At 40.4% G+C, this 19,818-nt stretch overlaps 1 protein-coding gene across 1 annotated transcript in view; it reads left to right on the forward strand.

Annotated features, from left to right (window-relative positions):
- Positions 1-16,665, forward strand: part of LOC127027787 (chondroitin sulfate proteoglycan 4-like) — a 28,700-nt gene extending 12,035 nt beyond the window's left edge. Inside the window, exons 6-10 of the mRNA XM_050913622.1 lie at positions 612-810; positions 4,341-4,472; positions 8,621-8,793; positions 13,322-13,505; positions 14,007-16,665. Of these exons, the coding sequence (XP_050769579.1) occupies positions 612-810; positions 4,341-4,472; positions 8,621-8,793; positions 13,322-13,505; positions 14,007-16,060 (2,742 nt within the window). The 3' untranslated portion in view covers positions 16,061-16,665. The remainder of the gene's footprint in view (positions 1-611; positions 811-4,340; positions 4,473-8,620; positions 8,794-13,321; positions 13,506-14,006) is intronic.
- Positions 16,666-19,818: the final 3,153 nt, after the last annotated feature.

The following is a 19,818-nucleotide window of genomic DNA, read 5'->3' on the forward strand; positions in this document are numbered from 1 at the left end:
GCTGTTGGAGGTGTTGATTCCTTCCTCTCCCACTGGTCTGAGCACCTCTGTGCGTTATTTGGTGCACTAAAAAAGGACCTTTAGTGCGTGTTGTTAGAAGGAAATAATGCAGCTACAAGAAGTGTTCCATTTGCATTAGAGATTATGCTGTCCCCAGGCTCTTTTTCTTTTTTCTTTTCTGCTGGTGAAAGTAGAGCATATTGAGTGCCTTGCCTGCTGTGAAGTACATGACACTAATATTCATGTGTATGTGTTGGAAAGGAGCTCTTTGACCTAGTTATCATAATACAATTTTGTTATGTTTGTAAGAGTTTGGATAGTGCCTGACAAATAGAGCACTCATGCTGCAGCTAGCTAAAACTCAAACTGGTGTAGGGTATGTTGGCTTGTATTATTTCGTGGTCTTGTTTTTTGGAAACCATTTGCCAACATTAACTATTCCAGTCCATGATCAGAGATTTGGATGGAGGGTAAGGAAACTTGTCATAGCTGCTAGTGTTGCACAGCACAAATCTTTATTCTTTCTTTTTCTTTGAGTTTTTTTTTCCCCCTGATTTTCTTTTGTATGCATTTTCTTTATTACTATTGTTTTTTTATTTTTGCTTTTCTAGGTCTGGGTGGGTTCAGTCACAGAAATAACTATTGATAACCTCTGTGCAGAAGACAAGGACTCCTCACCATCAGAACTGATATATTCCATTACTCCACCTAGCAATGGGCACTTGGCTCTGAAGTCTTCTCCAAACAAGAGCATCCTTAGTTTTACCCAGGCTGATATAATTGAAGGGCAGCTGGTATTTGTACACAATGGTATGTGGTTTCAAAAATACCACCTCTGTTACCAAAATACTGCTCCTATTCAGTATATTTGTGTTTATAATACTTTGAAGATCTCCCTGTAATGTCACAAAAATCTCAGAGGACTGGTTACGTGATACATGATCTGACAAACTAAACAGGAAAGGGTCTGCCGACTACTTAAATGTGTGCTTACCAAGAAACTTTGGTGTATTAGTGGTTCAGTTGGTAGCAGCCTTCTTTCTGAATGCAGGTTTGCAGTAGGGGAACATTGCCATGCAGCTTTCAGAGATATGAAGTCCATTTTTTTTGACCATTGTCATTGAGAATCTCCTGAAGCCCTTCTGTCTTGCTACAGTGCACAGCTATTCATGGACAAACAGTCTCTCAGGTACCTGCCACAGTGTAGTTGTGCTCCTGAGCAGCTCTGGGCAATGAAGTTATGCTTCATCTGGGTGATGTCAACCTCCCTTTCAGGCTGTGAAGGAATTCAGCTTTAACCATTGACTCTTTTCTGCCAGTGGCCAGAGCTAGAGATTGGGTTATTTGTGCTGCTGCTACAGAGAGGATGTGTGGGCAATAAAAAAAGAAGTCAGGGCAGCTTCATGCATCCTTGAGTGGCAGTGCTGGGAAGCTGCAGGAATGAACATCCCAGCGGGGTTCCAGCCAGAGGAAGAGGTGGGCCTTTTACAGGGCGATAGCTGCTTTTCTCCGGCTCCAGCTCTATTATCATGTTACCTCAGCTGAAAGAAGAAAGGAGATGCTAAAGACGGAATAAACCAGTTTTGGGGAAGGAGATGGAAGAGGTACAGCACTCTGAGGCAGGCTGGAATTATTTCCAGTGCTCCCTTGGGTGCAGCAGCCACTCCAGATCTGTGCTGTGTCTTCATGAGGCTTGGTGCAGGTTAAAGTGCTCTGACTTCCTATGCACTGTCTTGCAGAGTGCATATGTATTGCTGAAATTGCTTTACAAGCAGCTGCTGGTAAGCTGTAAGTATCCTGCTCAAATAATTTAGTCAGGGAAGGAAAGGTCAAGAGCATGGCAAAAATGAGCCAAGCTGTTTAAATTGTTCCGAGGGAGACTTTGACATGTAAAAACCCCTATGGTGGTAGGACGGTGGTAGTCTCAGTGTGAGGAAATGAATCCAGTCTGTGTTCCAGAAAGGGCAAATGCACATCTGTAGTCTTAGGAAGTGAATTGATTAATAAAAGTAAAAAGAACAGCAAATGTAATTTTCCAGTGAGTGGGATTCTAGGTTGTACAGTAAATCTGAAATGTAAAATTGCCGAGGTCATGTGTCAGCTCTTGCAGCTGCTCTGGCTCTGGCATCCACTCAGCCTCATGGCCTCCTGTGTTTCAGAAAGTACTTTGGACATTTTGCTTCTTTTCTCAGTCTGTGATTTTCTTTCCTCCTTCATCTTGGACTGTTGCTAGAAGTGTACTTGTTACTCTCATCTTGCTCCCAGCCTTGTCCTGGGGCCTTCCCTTGTCTGGTTGCTGTCATTGAGCTTTTTACCCCTTTTCCCTTCAGCTGCTCTGTCCCTTGTCTTCAGTCTTGTAGTGTGTGCTAGCTTCTTTGGCTCCTCCTGGGAAGTACCCCCACTTCATGATCTCCACAGTTTGGCGTCTACTCTTCCTATGCACTCTAGCTCTTTCCAAGGGGAAGAGCAGCGTCTTCTTGGTTGAGGCAGCTCTTCCATACTCTGGTAGCTCCTCATGGCACCACAGATCTTTTACATCTATACATGGCAGTGACTCTCCATCCTCAGGGTCTTTTGTACTGCCAAAGAAAGTACTACCATACTTCGCTTTTATGCCTCTAACATTAGACCTCATAAAATTGTCCCTTCATGTTTGCTTAATCTTGCAAGTTACATTATGCTGCTTATTCTGTGCTCTGAGTTGCAAATCTCCCTCTTTGTTCTCATGTTTTCCCCTTAAATTTTGTGTTTGTTTCCTCTACAATCCCTGATTGTTCTGTCACCAGCGTAAACGCAGAACCAGAACATACCTTTCCTTTTCTGTACTCCTCTTTCAGTGTGAGAATTCCTTCCCTTTTCCACCCTTGCTTCACTCCAGGGTGCTCCCATCCCACTTTTGCAGCATGGGGTCTGCCCTTAAACCCTGCCAGTGTTTTCCTTAGGGCAGTACTGAATTGAACTCTTGTTGGTTCTGAAGTCTCAGTGTCTTTTCAGTGCAGTTTTTACAATCCTTTTTCTGGTGTCCTTTTTATCACCTCTGATCAGATATGCCTTTAAAAATTAATTGCGATAAAATAATACATGCTCCACCCAAGCAGCACTTGAGGATTTAGTTCTGTTCCTGACTCTGCCAGTGACAAAGTGTCTGTGTCAGTCGGGCAGTTGACCTGCATTAGTCAAAAAAGCAAGAGAGGCTAAGTAAGCCTTTTTTTTTCCCAACCTGACGCAAATAGTACACTCGTCAGTGCCATTTTAAATGCGCAACTACTTGTGCATTTTTATCAAGAGAAAACATCAGAGAATAAAAGCTTTTCAAATAAAAACAATATGACCTGATCTTCCAGAGCTGCTTCAGTGCCTGGCTGGCTATAAGAGCATTGCCTAGGGAGTTGTTATCTATAATCTCAGAACCCACATTTGATTCTTCTGATACGATAATTTATAGTTAGGCAAGGAGTGCTTATCTTTACATGAAAGTACGTGGCACGCTCTCACTTTCAGGATATACATTCATGTAGCAGTATCTCATGGCTAAACTGGGCAAAGCAAGTAGCAGAGCAGTGGTAACTGTCTGCAACAGTTAATGTTTCAATTTTTCATTCTCTCTTTCTACCTAATTAAACAATCTGGGGAGCCTCTACTTAAAGCTGTCAGTCAGCTCTGAGAGATGTATTTTTACAGGAATCCACTCAGACTCCTGGAGGTATTTTGCTATCGCTTGTGCCAAAGTACATACAGGTCCTAAGATTAAAGAAAAAAATGTGCATTTATTATGAGTACACATAACCTCTGAAATAGTTTAAGCTGTGACAACATTCGCTCTTCAGCAAAGCTGAAGCGGAGCAAAGAGGCAAACGAAACAACCTGATAGTTGATTCAGTCCTTTAAATGTAAATCAAAATGAAAGAACATTCTAGTTGTTTTTCTCCCCAGATTCCTTCTTTGCCAAAATGTCACTGCTTAAGCGCTTTGGTTCCTCCTAAGATATAAAAGGAGGAGGAAATCTGGGAGTCATTGTTTCCCCAAGTTTAACGTGGTTTCAGCTCCACCGGGGTCACTGAAGAAAGAAAGGAAGGGGCACTCTGCTGACTTACATCTAAGGGATGTCTGGCCTTCAGTGTAAACAACAGCCAGTAGTTCTTCCTTGGGAAGGTGTTCTCTGCATTACTAATTTATTTAATTCTAATTAACATACAAAGATACTGATCAAAAATTGCTTCAGGATGACTTTGGATATATTTCACTGTATCCAAGAGCAAAAGGTGTCCAGTGTGTATTTGCATGTTTTGGATGACAAACAGAAGAATACAAGAATAAATTTACGTTTTTGTTTTCTACAGGAGCAATGTCTGGAGGCTTCAACTTTCAGGTAACAGATGGTTTGAACTTTGCGCCTCGACAGATTTTTAGCATCACAGCTCGGACGCTAGTCATTAGCCTTGAAGTGAACAAAGGACTCAGAGTCTTTCCAGGTCTGTTTTTAAAGATTATCATGATCTCGTTGACTTGAAAAAATTGCATAATATAGTTATTTGTCAGATAGCTAGCTGGCTAAACTATAGAAAACTGTACCTGGGAACATCTATCTGTCTGATATTTAAAAGAACAGTTATGTTTTCTCAAACAACATATTGCTTTATTGTTTTATAGTCTTTAACTTTTTGGTATGTGCATATGCTTGGAGTCATGGAAATTGGCAGTGAAATACATAAGCAGAGTGACAATAACACTGACTGCCTAAGCTCGTAACACTCCCCATTCAGACTTGTTTAAAAGCTCTATATTATATTCATATATTTAGAGGTGTCGTAGCTGGTTGTGATTTTGCCTGGTAAAAGCAGAGTGAAGCTTGTGTCCGTGGGATTCTGAATAGCACACGTAAACTCGCCAGATTGCTAGTTTGCTTTCTTACTGTTTGAGCTGAGTTATGGAGAGCAGCACAGACTTACTGATGAATCAGGAGGAATGAAAACTTTGATTTGTATTTGTGCATTTGGAACTAGTTGGATGAGCAGCTGAGTGTTTTTGTAATGAAGTCCTACTCCTGCAGAAGTGGATGTGTTAAGAGAGTCTCACCAGAGCCATTTACTGCTTTGCATTGGCAAGAGTAATCCCTCACTGAGTTAGTAATCTAACATTAATTTCAGGATTAAAGGAGAAATGAAGATTAGTCTTCTCTCAGCAATGTCTTGCATCACACTTTTGTTTATGCTACCTTCTTTTTGCTCTGAACATGATCTGTACAGCCAGAGAGAGATTGAGAATTGGTAAAGCTCTATAGGAATTATTCTGTACCTTGATTTATTAATTTGATACAGAAGAGGAACACTTTAGTTTCTTAAACTTAGTGAATATAAGCTGCATAAACAAAAGCTTGCAACAAAAGCCACTTAAACACAGGCAACAAAAAATGAGATTGTAGCTGCATGATGTTCTAATTCAGTCGATATAAATGGGATTCACATAAATCCACTTACAAAGCTTATTAATCTGCGATTTTGGTGTGTAAGGTTGCCTCAAGCACAGGGATTTACAGGAATTCTATCTTAAGCCAAAGATAATTGTAAGAAAAGTATGCTTGATACTTCCATAGAAGGCAAAGTCTCTAGACTGTCAGTCAGTTCTCCAGTTTGCAAAATACAGTATTTCTTTCAGCACTGCAAGCTGTATTCATCTAAGCCTACAGTTTTTACTGAATTCCCGCTTACTTTGGGTTTGCAAAATTCCTTTTTGATGTTAAAAAGTATTACTAGCTTTTTCACCTGTTCTCTTTATGACGCTTTCTGAAGATGCTCTGGAGCTGTATGGGTTTCAGCTGTACTTGCTCATCATGAAATGACTATTACAATGATGGTGCCAAATGGTTAATACGCATAAAAATAATAGCCAGTGTCCTGTTATATTTTATAGCACTGCAGGAAAAGTTAATTTTGAGACAACTTGAAGAATCTTCTCTCTAGGGAAGTAAAAATTGAATATATTGTGAAGAATTTGCCATGTCTTCATGACTGGGTGTAAACTATTCTTTCAAGCATATTGTTCTGCAATTTTATAAGAGCATGTACTGCTGTCTTCTTTTGTGTTGGATATACCAGATTTGTTTATACAATTTATGGATTTTCTTCTGTTCAACAGAAGCTTGTTTTATTCAGTGTGCTCAGTAAATTGACTGCTAGATATATGAGTTTTTTCTTATGTATGTTAGATGTCTACAATGTGAAGATTTGCCCTCTTCACGGAAGCAACTGCTCAAAGAAGGAATGAGCCGAGTTGCTCTTTGAGAAGGAGAAGCAGCCTGACTTGTGGGTATTCAGAAGCAGAGCTGTCTAAGCAGTCTGTAGATGAGATGATTCATAACTGTTTAGCAGTGATAGGCAGAATGCTCTTGCCGAAGCGCTTTCCTAATCTTAAGTATAGGCAGTAAAAATGGATACCAAAGTTATTAGGTACCAATGATGGCCTTACGCTGTTGCATTCTGCTTGTATGGATTAGCTTGGCCCTGCTCTGCATCACTCATCCTGTTGAGTGTCTTCCTCCCCTATCTCTGTTCCTTTCCCCTGTGTTTGGGTGGGATTGGTTTTGTGACCTCTCTGCTCCCATGCTTGGGAACAAGCAGGCAGTGTTCTCACTTCCCTTTCCTTCACCCAGTCTGTTGGCTGGCAAATAAGCTTCCTCTCCCTGTTGAGGTGTCAGACCAGAGCACAACTACTGCGGGTGCTGGAAAAGGTTCTTAAGTCTCAGGACAGAAGTGGGTGAAGGAGAAGGTTATGTTTGGGGGAGGATCCCATTGTACAGGAAAGCATGAAAGACTTTATTGTCTGTGGTCCTAGACTGTATTTCAGCCTGTGCTGTGCAGTGAGTGAGATCAGGTCTGTTAGGAACAAACAGGGGCTTTGTGGCACACATCCTCTGCCCCCATGTCCCTGCATTGTGATGGTGGTGGTATGATAACCTGGTACAGTTATGAAAAATTGGAGCGGTAACTTCCATCACTACAGTGTGACCATGTTTGAGAGTTACTCTGTCTTACTCTGTTAAGGCTATGAGGCCTGATTTGCGTAAGTAGGAGGTTATTGAGAAATAACTGTGTTTGCAGATACACGTGGTCCGATTAACTGTTGCTGTCAGTTGTACATTCCTGACCACATCTGCCGAACACACAACACAGGGTCATGCTTTCCTCTCTGCCTGTCACGCAAAAAAGGGAAAAGGAGAGAGGGGAAGAAGAGGGAGACTTCTTGAATTAGATACAGCGTGGGAGAATTTTTCTAGACCTGAAGGACTTCTTCACTTTTCAAAGCAGTATGGGCACAGAGAGGCATGGGAAGGTAAAAAGGGGAAAACAGGCAGAGCCAGAAGATCTCATTTCATTATAACAACTCTGTTTCAAAGTAGATGTGGTTTGAACCAGGGCACAACTCCATGCAAACAGGCAGAATCCTGACATTACTAATGGCTTGCAAAACATCCCCATTCTTCAGTTTGCTTACCATATTTTTTCTTCTGTATATTATAGCAGGAACATGTTATTTTGTGTTATTCCTGTATAAACATTATGCTGTATTGAAGATGGATTGATAATTCAGACTACAAGAATATATACTGCTAGTATCTGAAATTATGTATTGATACCTATAAAAGTGAGTTGCTCAAGAAAAAAAGAAAATGTAAAAATGGAGGCAGAAGTGGAGGCAGGGGGAATAGGATTATGGGAATCTATTGCTCCTCCAAAAGTATCATTAAACATGAGATTTAGTTTGCTGAGTGTGTACCATGAAACAGTGCATCAAAAAGAAGCCAAATAAAACTTCTTTTTTCTTTTAGGAAATTACTAGGTTTGGTTTTGTCACAGCTATGTCAAAAATTGTCTTGGTTTGACTAAATGCCAGAAAGCTCCTTATAATCTTTATAGTATTTAAGCCAGAAGTACTGGTTAGTGTGGTGCTATGTATTAAAAGGAGTTTGTTACCTTGCAGTCTCCGTCCGTCTTAGTAATACATTATTTCAGTTCAGGCTGTTATTTCTGTTGTGCGATGTTCTTCCTAATTTGTTTAATTCAGTATTTATTTTTTAATTTCATTTAATGAAAATGATCTTTCATATTGATAAAATGTGGTTCAAGTTTCTGGTAATAATCGATTTTGGTTTGTGCGTTCACTAGAAACTTTGCTGTGTTAAGGCTTCTCCCTGCCAAATCACTCTGCCTTCTGTGGGCAGCTGGGATTACCAAAAACATTAACAATGGTGACTTCAGCTAGAGTTTGAATTCAGTTCTAGACGTGTAATACATGAACAGGGCTTCTTACATGCTTTGTTTCTTACTTTGGGTTGTTTTTGCAGAAGCTACTATTTAGCGATTACAAGTGCTGAAGAGAACTGCAGTTTTTTCATTTGTAGAACAAAGGTACATCTTACTGATGGGCTTTTTGATTGAAAAAGCTGTGGAAGAGTTGTAACTAGAAGGTAACTAGAAAAAGGGTAAACCTGCTGATCTTATAAAACTTTATTAAAATGCTAAGTAGAGTACCTAGATGAGAGGTTGAGTTGTGCATACAAAACTTACCCTTTGGGAAAAATTGCTGTTGCAAATCTATGTTACTTATAATTGACATTTTTTAGGTTCCAGGAAACCTATTTCACGACATGATCTGAAAGCTGTAACCAACGATGTGATCAATGCAGGAAACAGAACTATAACTTTCATGATTGTAACTTCCCCAAAACTTGGAAGGCTGATCAGAGTAAATTCAGATAATACCACTCAGGAAATCCTCAGTTTTACGCAGTCTATGGTAAGCATTTACTTTATAATAACTAGTTCGGGGTAGATTGTTACTTCAAAGGGCATCTCAGTTGCTTGTTCTTTGTCTGATCCATTTATATCTGTTAAGTGACCCATCAGTGCAATCACCCAGATTTGCTATGTCATTAAATATCTGGCATCTAGTAATGAACGCAAGAGGAGCCTTTGTTCCCCTCTGCTTGGATACTAGCAGGGTCTTGGCAGTTTCCACTGTTTTGCTTGTAACAGTATTTTTCAAGAATTGCTGTTCTGGTGCCATTAACCAGCAGTCCGAGGTTGGAAGCCTTTAGTTTTTGGCAGAAGGAGTAGCCTTTTGCTCTATGAAAAGTCCGAGTATCAGATTCATTTCAGCTGTACACCGTCCTCATGGGTGTCCCCAAGAAGACTTTTATTGACTTGATTGGCTGTGATATTAAGTGTTTAAAGAATCTTAACTGTGATACAGGGTCTCATACTTGAATGACTAAAACGTGGCAGCTCATGTAACTTGATGGAAAACATTCTTTTGCAACTGAAAAGAAATTACTTATGTCTGTGTGCAGAATCTGAATATAACTGTGTTCTCTGCGTGCAGTAAGTTATTCTCAGAAAATTAAGTGGGGGAGGTAAAAGGAGCTCAATCTTCTGACTTTGCTGGATGAAAAATTAGGAGATAATTTGATCTTAATCTACGTTTACAGATTTTAAAAGTGGCTGTTTGATTTATGATATGAAGAAATGAGAAAATCTATTGGCCAGAAATTGAAACTTGACCAGTAAAACCTGGAAAAAAGGTCGACATTTTCATTAGTTATCATCAAACTTTGAAACAACCTGACAAAGGACTATGGTGGAATGAATCTCCCCTTGAACTTTATAAATCAAGATGAACACAGAATGTTTCTCTTAACATAATGGGATTAGAACATAATTTTATTGGTCTTGTTGCAATAGTAGCTGAGTTTTGTCTTACGTTATGAGGGAGGTGAACTGTATAATGACACTGTTCCCTTCTGTTCCTAAAATGTGTGATTTTTATGAGCACTAAATGAAACAGTTAAGCATCTCAGACAGAAAATCTTTCAGCTAAGGTTTTGAAGTTTTACTCTTTCTTCCTATGGATATGATCTTTACATATGTTTATCAGACAGTGCCATGTCAAAACATGCCACTTATTCTCTATAGCTTTAGTTCTTACTAATGTATAGCTAACTTTCCTTTGAACTTTGTAAATTGTGTAAGGATTTGGGCTGTAATAGTGAGCTTTTCTTCTCTGTCAGAGGTATTTGTATTGGCCATTTTCACTTCAAACAAGTAGAGCTAAGTGACTTATTGCGGGTAGAATTAAGGTATCCTAACCAGCTAGCTAGTTATTCTGGTAGAGAATGAGGTATAAGGGACAGAAAAGTGATCCTAAATAAACTTTCACTGTCTAGTGTATTGTAGCCACATGAAGTTAAGTATCAGTGTGAAAATGACATTGATATTACAAATGTATATTCTCCATGTAATGGAGAATAAGACATTCAATTTTTGTTTCGTAATAAGAAGCTTGTAAATCTGATTTGAATTGAAAATATTTTGCATTAGTTTAGTTCTTTGGGTTTTCATTGACTTCATTCTGTATTGTGGAACTTGAAATTTCACTTCTGAAAAGGACTATGCAGCTAGCTTATAAAAGTAGTTAGCACTTTTGCTGTGGTGCTGAACTCTTCCATATGCCCTGTGGTTTATTGCTTCATTGCCAAAGAAAAAAAGAAAAAAAGGAATTGAAATCACTATTGCATTCCAAGAAATTTTTTCATGGGCAGTTATTGTTCAGCCAATATAAGAAAATTAATTGCGCATTAAACATACTTGAATAACACAGTAGTTTTCGACATGATGTTTGGGTTTTTTTCTCTGCCAGTACTTTCTATGGTATCTTAGAAGTATTTTCATCTTGCAGCAAGCCACAGTTTCTTCATTATATTTAAAGTCATTACAGAGGTAAACACAGAAATCCTTCCAATTCCATTCTCTTCTTAGCCCAGATATTAGCATGGGCTTGCAATTGGAAAAAAAAAAAACCACCCTATTAAGGTTGATACTGAACACTGCTGAATTTAAAGGATGCATATTGTGCCTGTTCCTGTTACAAAAATTTGCTTTCTCCAACTTGAAGTCCTAGGGGCACGCTTTGGAAAGTTATCCTGAACCAACAGATCCTTTTAATACCAATTTTGTTTGTTTTGTCCTGTAATAGCCATTAAGAATTAAATTAGTATAGGGAAAGCATAAACCTGGAGATGTGCATATAGGATTTTATCACATCAGTCTGAATTTTTTAGACAATAAGATGGGATGGTTTTGAGGCTGCTGAGAAAACTGACCCTGAAAGCCCTGTTTCCCTAGTGATCTCAGTGGGGGCTGTTGCAATAATTTCACGATTAGCTCTCTCTGTAGTCACAGCTCAGATTCTATACTGCTAAAGTGCTTAATCTGTGATAGCAGCAGGGGTTTTTTTGTTTTCTTTTATCACACCTTTCAAGCATATCTGATAAGAACCTGTGCTAATGAATTCCTTCAGGGTGTTTGCAAGCTGTGTAGAATATGTTACAAATAGTAAACTTAGAACCAGTACCATCTCAGACAGGGATCTGTCTGGCAATTATAAGCTAACACATGCAAGCCAGGTCAGTAGTTGCCTGGGAAGTTGCCAAGGATTTAATAGGTATAGGTGTCTTCTCTTCAGGTCAGTAAATGAATTATCAAGTAGACCAGGCGCTGAATCTATTTGATGAGATTTAGTAAGTGTTCTAGTCTTGTGGTTATTAGGAATACTATTGCAGTTTCAATGTATTATGGTATTGATCGTAAAGTTTGGGCGTAGTTCCGACTGATGAGAATCCTAGTTTGAAAATACTGCCTTTTGCTTTGGGGCCTAAAGAGATAAATGGTTGTATCTTGTATAAATATGTGTTTCTCTGAAGATTTACTGCAGTATTTTGCAGTACTTTGAAGCTTAAATCCTCATGGTGGGACTGATAGGATTCTCTTGAGTCCGATGATCTGCAAGGTCAGTGAAGGCAGCTATAGGACAAGCCAGGTTCCTTCCTGTCTCTTAGGAATCCCCTTCTTGCTGTGATGTAGAAATTTTCCACTAAGTAATCCCATCAGCTCTTTGGTTATAAATGAGAGTATATTTCAAGGAGGTCATTGCACCTCCTTCTGGTTCCGTAGTCTCTTACCGAGTATCTTTTGCTATTCACCGTGAAATGCCTGCATCAAAGTCCTTTTCAAGCTTTCAGTCTTTGATACGCTTTTCCAGGACAATGAGTCCAGCCTCACTGGTATCCTTATAAAGAAAAAACCCTAGACATATGATACTCCAATTCACTAAAGATACGGTCCAGCTGAGCTCCTGTTCACCATTACCATTGCTAGTTTGAGATAAATTTCTCAATGTTTTATACCTCTGTTCTTCACATAAGGCCTTTACTAAGCATTCGTGCCCAGTAACGTTTCACCCAGCTTCAAGTAAGCTTGTCTGGCAACACGGAGTCCATCTTAAGAGAGAGAGAAATGCAAGATAATCTCAATGTAAGTTACATACAGGCTGGATCCATGGGCTGAGGCCAATTGTATGAGGTTCAACAAGGCCAAGTGCCAGGTCCTGCACTTGGGTCACAACAACTCCGTGCAACACTACAGGCTTGGGGAAGAGTGCCTGGAAAGCTGCCTGGCGGAAAAGGAGCTGGGGGTTTTGGTCGACAGCTGGCTGAATATGAGCCGGCAGTGTGCCCAGGTGGCCAAGAAGGCCAATAGCACCCTGGCTTGTATCAGAAATGGTGTGGCCAGCAGGAGTAGGGAAGTGATCGTCCCCCTGTATTTGGCACTGGTGAGGTCGCACCTCGAATCCTGTGTTCAGTTTTGGGCCCCTCACTACAAGAAAAACATTAGAGGTGCTGGAGCGCATCCAAAAAAGGGTAATGAAGCTGGTGAAGGGTCTAGAGCACAAGTCTTATGAGGAGCAGGTGAGGGAACTGGGGTTGTTTAGTCTGGAGAAAAGGAGGCTGAGGGGAGACCTTATCGCTCTCTCCAACTGCCTGAAAGGAGGTTGTAGTGAGGTGGGTGTCAGTCTCTTCTCCCAAGTAACAAGTGATAGGAGAAGACGAAATGGCCTCAAGTTGCGCCAGGGGAGGTTTAGATTGGATATTAGGAAGAATTTCTTCACCAAAAGGGTTGTCAAGCACTGGAACAGGCTGCCCAGGGAAGTGGTTGAGTCACCATCCCTGGAGGTATTTAAAAGACGTGTAGGTGTGGCACTTAGGGACATGGTTTCGTGGTGGGCTTGGCAGTGCTAGGTTAATGGTTGGACTTGATGATCTTAAAGGTCTTTTCCAACCTAAACGGTTCTATGATTCTATATACACTGTGCGTGGACTAAGGTACAAAGGCACAATGTTCTTAAGATTTTTTTTTTCCCCCTCTCCTTACACTTCTGTGTTTAAAATTATTCTCCTCTTATACCTATGGCTTTTCTTTACCCAAAACAGGTGGATGAGGCTGTGATCATGTATGAGCACTTACATGCCAAGTCAGCTGGCTGGAGTGCAGAAGATTTCTTTACGTTTACTGTCTCCTCTCCACCGTCAGCTCTGGACCTCCAAGTGTTCCATATTGTCATTTCATATGAAATTACCAGGCATGATCAGAACAGTCGTCTTCTGGCAAATACAGGTAAAGATGCTGTGCTGTTTGGGCTCCAAATTGTTTTGGATCTGTCAGGGTTCCAGTGAACAAATGTGAAAAAACAAAGGCTACCTTCTCTTTAGTAACAAATGACCGGAATACTTTTGTCAGAGAGTGTAGTGTAGATAGTAGCTTGGAAAACTGCATGACTGCATCTTTAAAAATGAGATTAACTACCTATGTTTGATCCTTCCTACTGCTGTAGTGGGTATTCTCCCTTTTGCTATAACGGTAGGTGAAAACACTGTCAGAAGCTCTGAGATATTGATATTTCTTTAATCTTAATGTATGCATCAATAGCAAATCTTGTCTCTTACATGTGACTGTATTTTAAAAATATTGGTGATATATTTTTAGCCATGACATATCGAAATCAAGGATACCATGAAGGAGACTTTCCTCAGCATCATCAGTGTTTGATACCTAATTTCTGAAACATTGCAACTGTAAAATAGTCAATTTCTAAGATTCCCTTCTTCTTTCTGCTAGGTGCCATAGTCCAGGAAGGAGGTAGAGTATTAATCAACAAAACAAATTTAGATGCTTCAAATCTATTGATTAAGCTACCTGAAGTACAGCGCTCCATGTATGAAGTCTGGTATCAAGTTGTATCTTTACCCCAACATGGCATGATCATTGTTGGAGAAAGAAACGTTACCAAAGAAAAACCTAACTTCTCCCAATACATACTGAACAAATTTGGAATTGTGTATGTACATGATAATTCTGAATCGCTTAACGACAATTTCACTTTTGCTGTTTGGTTAAACCTAAAGAGCAAGTCTGCAACAAAACCCCATAGTGAAGTTTTAGAGGAGATGTTTAATATCACTGTTGTTCCAGTGAATGACCAAGCTCCAGAATTGAAGACTAAAAGGCTGCACTTGAAAGTCCTGCAGGGAGATGTGTCAGTGCTGGGGTCAGAGAATCTGCAAGTTGAAGACCTAGATAATGCCCCAGCCGAGCTGAAATACACCATTGTTAGCAACCCCAATAATGGTTACTTAGCAATGAAAAGCAATCTCAGTGTCTCTATAAAGGATTTCACACAAGCTGATGTTGACAGTGGTAAAGTTTGGTTTGTACAGGATGGAAGTTCATCTTCTGGGGTGTTTTATTTCAGCGTGACTGATGGTAAACATCGCCCTTTATACAAACTGTTCAGTCTTGAAGTCATACCAATCACTCTTGTCCTGGTCAACCTTACCAGTGTTGCACTTCTACAGGGCCAGACATCTGTCACTATTACTAACGTGCAGCTTTCAGCTGTCACAAACGGAAAAAGCACTAATATCATGTATGAAGTAACTCAGCCACTCAAATATGGGCACCTGATGATTGGAAATGAGCAGGTTACTAAATTTGAGCAGGCAGATTTGTACGCAGGAAGGCTCTCTTACCACCTGACAAATGTCACTGCGTCCAAAGAAGTACTGGAATTTATGCTCTTCACTACAGAAGGCAGCCTAACAGGACAAGTGCTGAACATCACAGTGAAGCCTTTAGTACAAGTTGTACCTGACATACAGATTTCAAATGAAGCAGCTTATAAATTCAGAAGCAGTGACCTTGATGCTTCTGAGCTAGCTAATTTGACAAACAGTAATCCTAGATTTGAAGTGATAGTGCCCCCGTCTCATGGAAGGATTGTAAAGAAAAGGTTTGTGAACGATGCAGTGTTCGAAGATATTCAGACGTTCACCCAGGCTGACATTGATAGTGGTGTTGTGCTTCTAGACATAGATACGAATATGACAGGCATTGATCTGTTAAATGACTCATTCACATTTATACTCAGGGCAGATGCTGTGCAGCCTGCTGTCGGCTGTTTTCAGTATTCCATCGTGCCATACAGTCCTCCACTTGCGCAGGGTTTTACAACCGAAGTGCCTTCCATAACCAGCACTACTACTTTAAAGATTCACACTACCTCAAAGGACGAGGCACCAGCCTACTCTCAGAATGCAGAGCCTACAGTAGCACCACGGAAGACTGGACCAACCATGTGGCCAGGGCAGAATCGCTGGGGAAATCTACATGAGGATGGTCTGTTGCTAAATCTGGCAGTGGGAACAGGTGGATCTGTGGGGACTGAGACCACAACCCAGGTTAATGCCAGGAGCCCCAGAGAGCAGGCAGGTGAAAGCAGCAACCCTTGGTACATCATTATGCCCCTGGTCCTGGTGTCTGTGCTGCTCATTGTTGCTGTTGTTTCTGTATGCATTTTGCTAATGTGTCAGAAGAAAGAGAAGACAAAACCGCTCGTCAAAAGTCAGACAGATGCGGTCCTCAGTAGTCCAGATCGATGTCTGGAACGGAGCTTGACTGTACCCAGTGTTACAGTGACTCCTCTCCTGAAGGGGGCTGAGAGAAGTACAGCCTCAACATTCACGGCAGTAAGACATGAACAGCTGCTTCCTGCAGTGGTTTCTCCAACTGTAGAACGGTCTCTGCAAAACAGCTGGTTAAACCTTGATCCTGAAATGATCCAGTATTGTCGAAAAACAAACCCAACTTTGAAGCGCAGTCAATACTGGGTGTAGTTATGGCCAGTTTTGGTCATGCTAATTGATGTGGTATGGAAAAGAGAGTATACATTGTTGACATATAATTTGTTCTTTAATACACTTATTTATTATAGATCAAATGATGCACTCTTTGTTAGATGAAATCCAAATGCCTGTGAAATAATAATAATAAAAATCTTACTGATTACAGTGGCCATAAAATAGGATTTCCAGTTGGTACTTCAGCAAAATTCCCACTTCATTCAGTGCAGAATTTGGCCCCATAGATTTTGAGGGCACCCTGTGTATGCAATATTTTTTATTTCCCATGACAGGGGTACAATAGAATGTTCTGTCATGGATTATATATTTTTAATATAATTACTTTTTTTTGAAGAACCAAGTCTGCTATAAAGGTCTTGTGTTCTTTCCTGAACTACCACTTCTATTTGAAGAACTTTCAACTCTTTCTATAAGTAATTGCCAAGGTGCTAATCTTAATAATATCATTTTGACCTGAAGGCTGTTCAGAGGCCAGTACTAATGAAACAAAGGTCTGATTATTTTGACAGGTGTTCATCGGGTCACTGAACTGGAAATCTAGAATTCAGCTGAGCAACAATAGTACAGCAGTGACAGTATGTAAGGATTCTAGTAACATACTCTTACTGCGAGATGTTGTTTGTTCTTTTGTTTTTCTTTTTCCTCATTTGATACCGAACTCTAGCCTTTAATGTCTGCAGACTGGTAAAATGCATCCATGACCTATAATGCACATAGCAAAAACTGTGTATCTGCCAGTCAGCCTGTCTGCTGAATTATCTTTAGGCTTAGGTTATGTCTGGAAGCGCATATCAAAATTTCCTGCTCCTGACAAAGGGCTAAATTCTGCCTTCAGTGAAGCAAACACAACTGTCTCTGGAGTCTGGGTATTCAAGCAGATGACAGTAGGATCAAATCCTCTGCTGCATACTATTGTGTGTTGTGGAGCTACTGACAGAAGCAATCCTGTGAGGAAGTACGTATCCCCTTCTGAACTTCCACAGTTTAGCCTTCGTCTCCCAGAACACTGAACACATGTGCCTTGCACATTATGACAAGTACTACTTACTCTAATTTTGATCTGGTGGTAAAATGTGCAATAATTCCCCTGCAAAGGGAATATTTTTGTATTTTTGGAAATCCAAGCTCAAGAGTGATGAGAAGTCTCCGCTTAAGGTCCAGTCTTTCTTCCACTGAGGACAGCAGCAAAATTCTTGTTGACTTCAGAGAATGAACTGACTTCAAGGGAATGGTGTTGTGATCCTAACCAGTTTCTTACTAACCGCTGAACTTCTCATCTATTTTTGTACTTTTGTATTGTTACAGCTTCCAGTTAGCTTCTCTGTAAAAACACTATGCTCAGTGTCAGGATGCAGTCTCAGAACTGCGCTCAGTTAACAGTGGAATACCATTTTTGTTTGAGCCTAGGTACTGCAGTTTTTGCTTTTATAGAATGGATGTATGGGCCTCAACATCCTTGGTGCTATTCATTTCATACTACTTTGTTTTGGATGATTTTTTTGTTGTTGTTGATGATCAACTGTGTTTCTGTCATTTATGTATTTCAATTTTGGGAAATTTTCACCTGTGAGGAGGGCCAGACTAAGCCTCCACTTACTGTTGTGTTCTGGGAACTAAACACAGGAGCAGTGGGGGCAGTCTTTCTCATCTTTACCACCTTTGCCATGGTCAGCTGTGATTGCAGTGCATTTTGAAGCAATGCATTTTTCAGACCCCACTTCAAGGAGAGTAGTCCATGTCAGTGGAAAATATGCAAGCCACATCTTCAGCTGGTCAGGTTAGTAGAGCACTAGAGGCTAAAGACACGAATGCTATGTATGCTAAAACTAAAATGTATTTGGACCCAGATACACGGTTTTTGTTTCTCTGTCATTACCATTTTCCCCTGATGCCAGTGTGAGCAGGTTTGAATTCAAGCAGTGCGGTCAGTGTAAAAGGCTGGGGTGTTCAGGTGTCCCAGGTGGACCGCTGGAGATCTGCATTGTAGACCTTTTCTGCTTTTCCAAAGAAAATCTTTGGGACTGTTTTTAGAAACTCTCAACCAGAGAGGGGGTGGTGCCAGCCATTGCAGGGACACCCCAGCATCCTTTTTGGAGGTGCAGCTGTACGTCTCTTCCCATTTCCTGAGACCTCTTCTGCTAACACCAAGCAGACAGGAGCTTCCTTCAGATACCAGCTGTCAGCTACAGCCTGCCTCCGATGCCTTCTAGCCAGTAGCAGGAACCTGATCCCTTTACACCTCCTCCAAGGCCTCACTCCAAGGACGAGTAAAGAATTACAATCCCAACACTTTCCTGACACTTAAAGAAGCCTGTCTCACATTTCCCTACCACTGAGACCTTCCTGTCAACAGCAAAAGAGGCGTCGTACTCCAATGCCTACCAGGAGACCAAGCGCTATGCCTCCACTTTGGTACCAAAATATTGCAGTGCTGAAAGCTGCTGGAGTCTGGTGACAGAATCCACACTGTGGACCTGTGACAGGCTGAACAGAAATATGGAAGTGAAATGTGTGCTTAATGAGATTTTGCTAAATGTCTTGTTGTAAAGACAGGTGGGCCCAAAGCTACGGTGCTCAGTGCGCAGTGGAGATGGAACATAGGACTGCTATAGTGCTGGCAATAGTAAAAAATGAGACCATGACATAATAGCGACTGAGTCAAAAAAACAGTGATGCAATTAGAACTCCACAATTGAATGGGCATTCTTGAGTTTCAGCATTTGAATGCTCTGAGCAAGAAATTATACATGAAAAATAAAGAAAAGGTGGTAGAATTTGTGCTGGCTTTTTTGACTTCAGCATAATGGGCTGAACTCTTGTTCTCTGTTTCCAGAATGCTTTTGGCTGACAACAGATGTTCATTTCAAGTAGATCAGGCATTATGGAATTGTATTTTGAGCATTGGGCTCAATTTTTAAAGCATTAAGGTTTTTTTGTTTGTTTGTTGTGGTTTTTTTTTTTAAATAGAAACAGCCTAAATGCCTAATTCATCAGTGAAGTGTGCCAGCATTTGGTTTTCTCCCTCAGTTGGTGCTGCTGTGAGACAACCATGCCAAAAATGCCTGCCGTATTATGGAATGTTTTGATGAGAACTTTATATGGGTGTAAGTATATTGTATCAGTGATTACTGGGTTTCATTCAAAATGCAGAGGCAATAGTGTAACTGATAACTACATATGGATTTTGCTTTAATATCCTACTCTGAATCCCCATTAAAAAAAAAAAAATCTGATTGCATTAATGTAAGCTTTCCCTGTGGGCAATACAGAATAGTCTCTGGCAGAGGACGGTTCATCTTGTTCTTACATAGATACTTAATATAGGTGAGAGGAGTCAACTCTGGATGAGCTGAGGTCACTGGCTTAGCTAGAAGTCCAGCTTTGAGACAGTAAAAACTCGCTGGATGAATCTCATCCTGGGTTTCCTAAATAACACTCAATCTAGAAAATCCCCAAGAAAAATGTTTTGTACTTATGGGTTCTTTTTGTGATTCCAAGAACGTACATAGTTTATGGTCAGGATCTGGTTTGAATTTTGTGGTTGTTCCACTTAACCTTGAAGTTGTGTGCTTTATTTAGTGAAGATGGGGTTTATGAAGGATTCCCTTTCTTAACAAATGGAGTTCTAAACTGCAGCATGAAAGTGCCTTGAAAACATATATAAAATCAATAAACTGTTTTGTTTGTAATCCGCACACTTATGTTTTTGTGCTTTCTTTAAAGACCTGTAA

The sequence above is a fragment of the Gymnogyps californianus genome, chromosome Z (assembly GCF_018139145.2).
Source record: "Gymnogyps californianus isolate 813 chromosome Z, ASM1813914v2, whole genome shotgun sequence".
Lineage (NCBI taxonomy): Eukaryota > Metazoa > Chordata > Aves > Accipitriformes > Cathartidae > Gymnogyps > Gymnogyps californianus.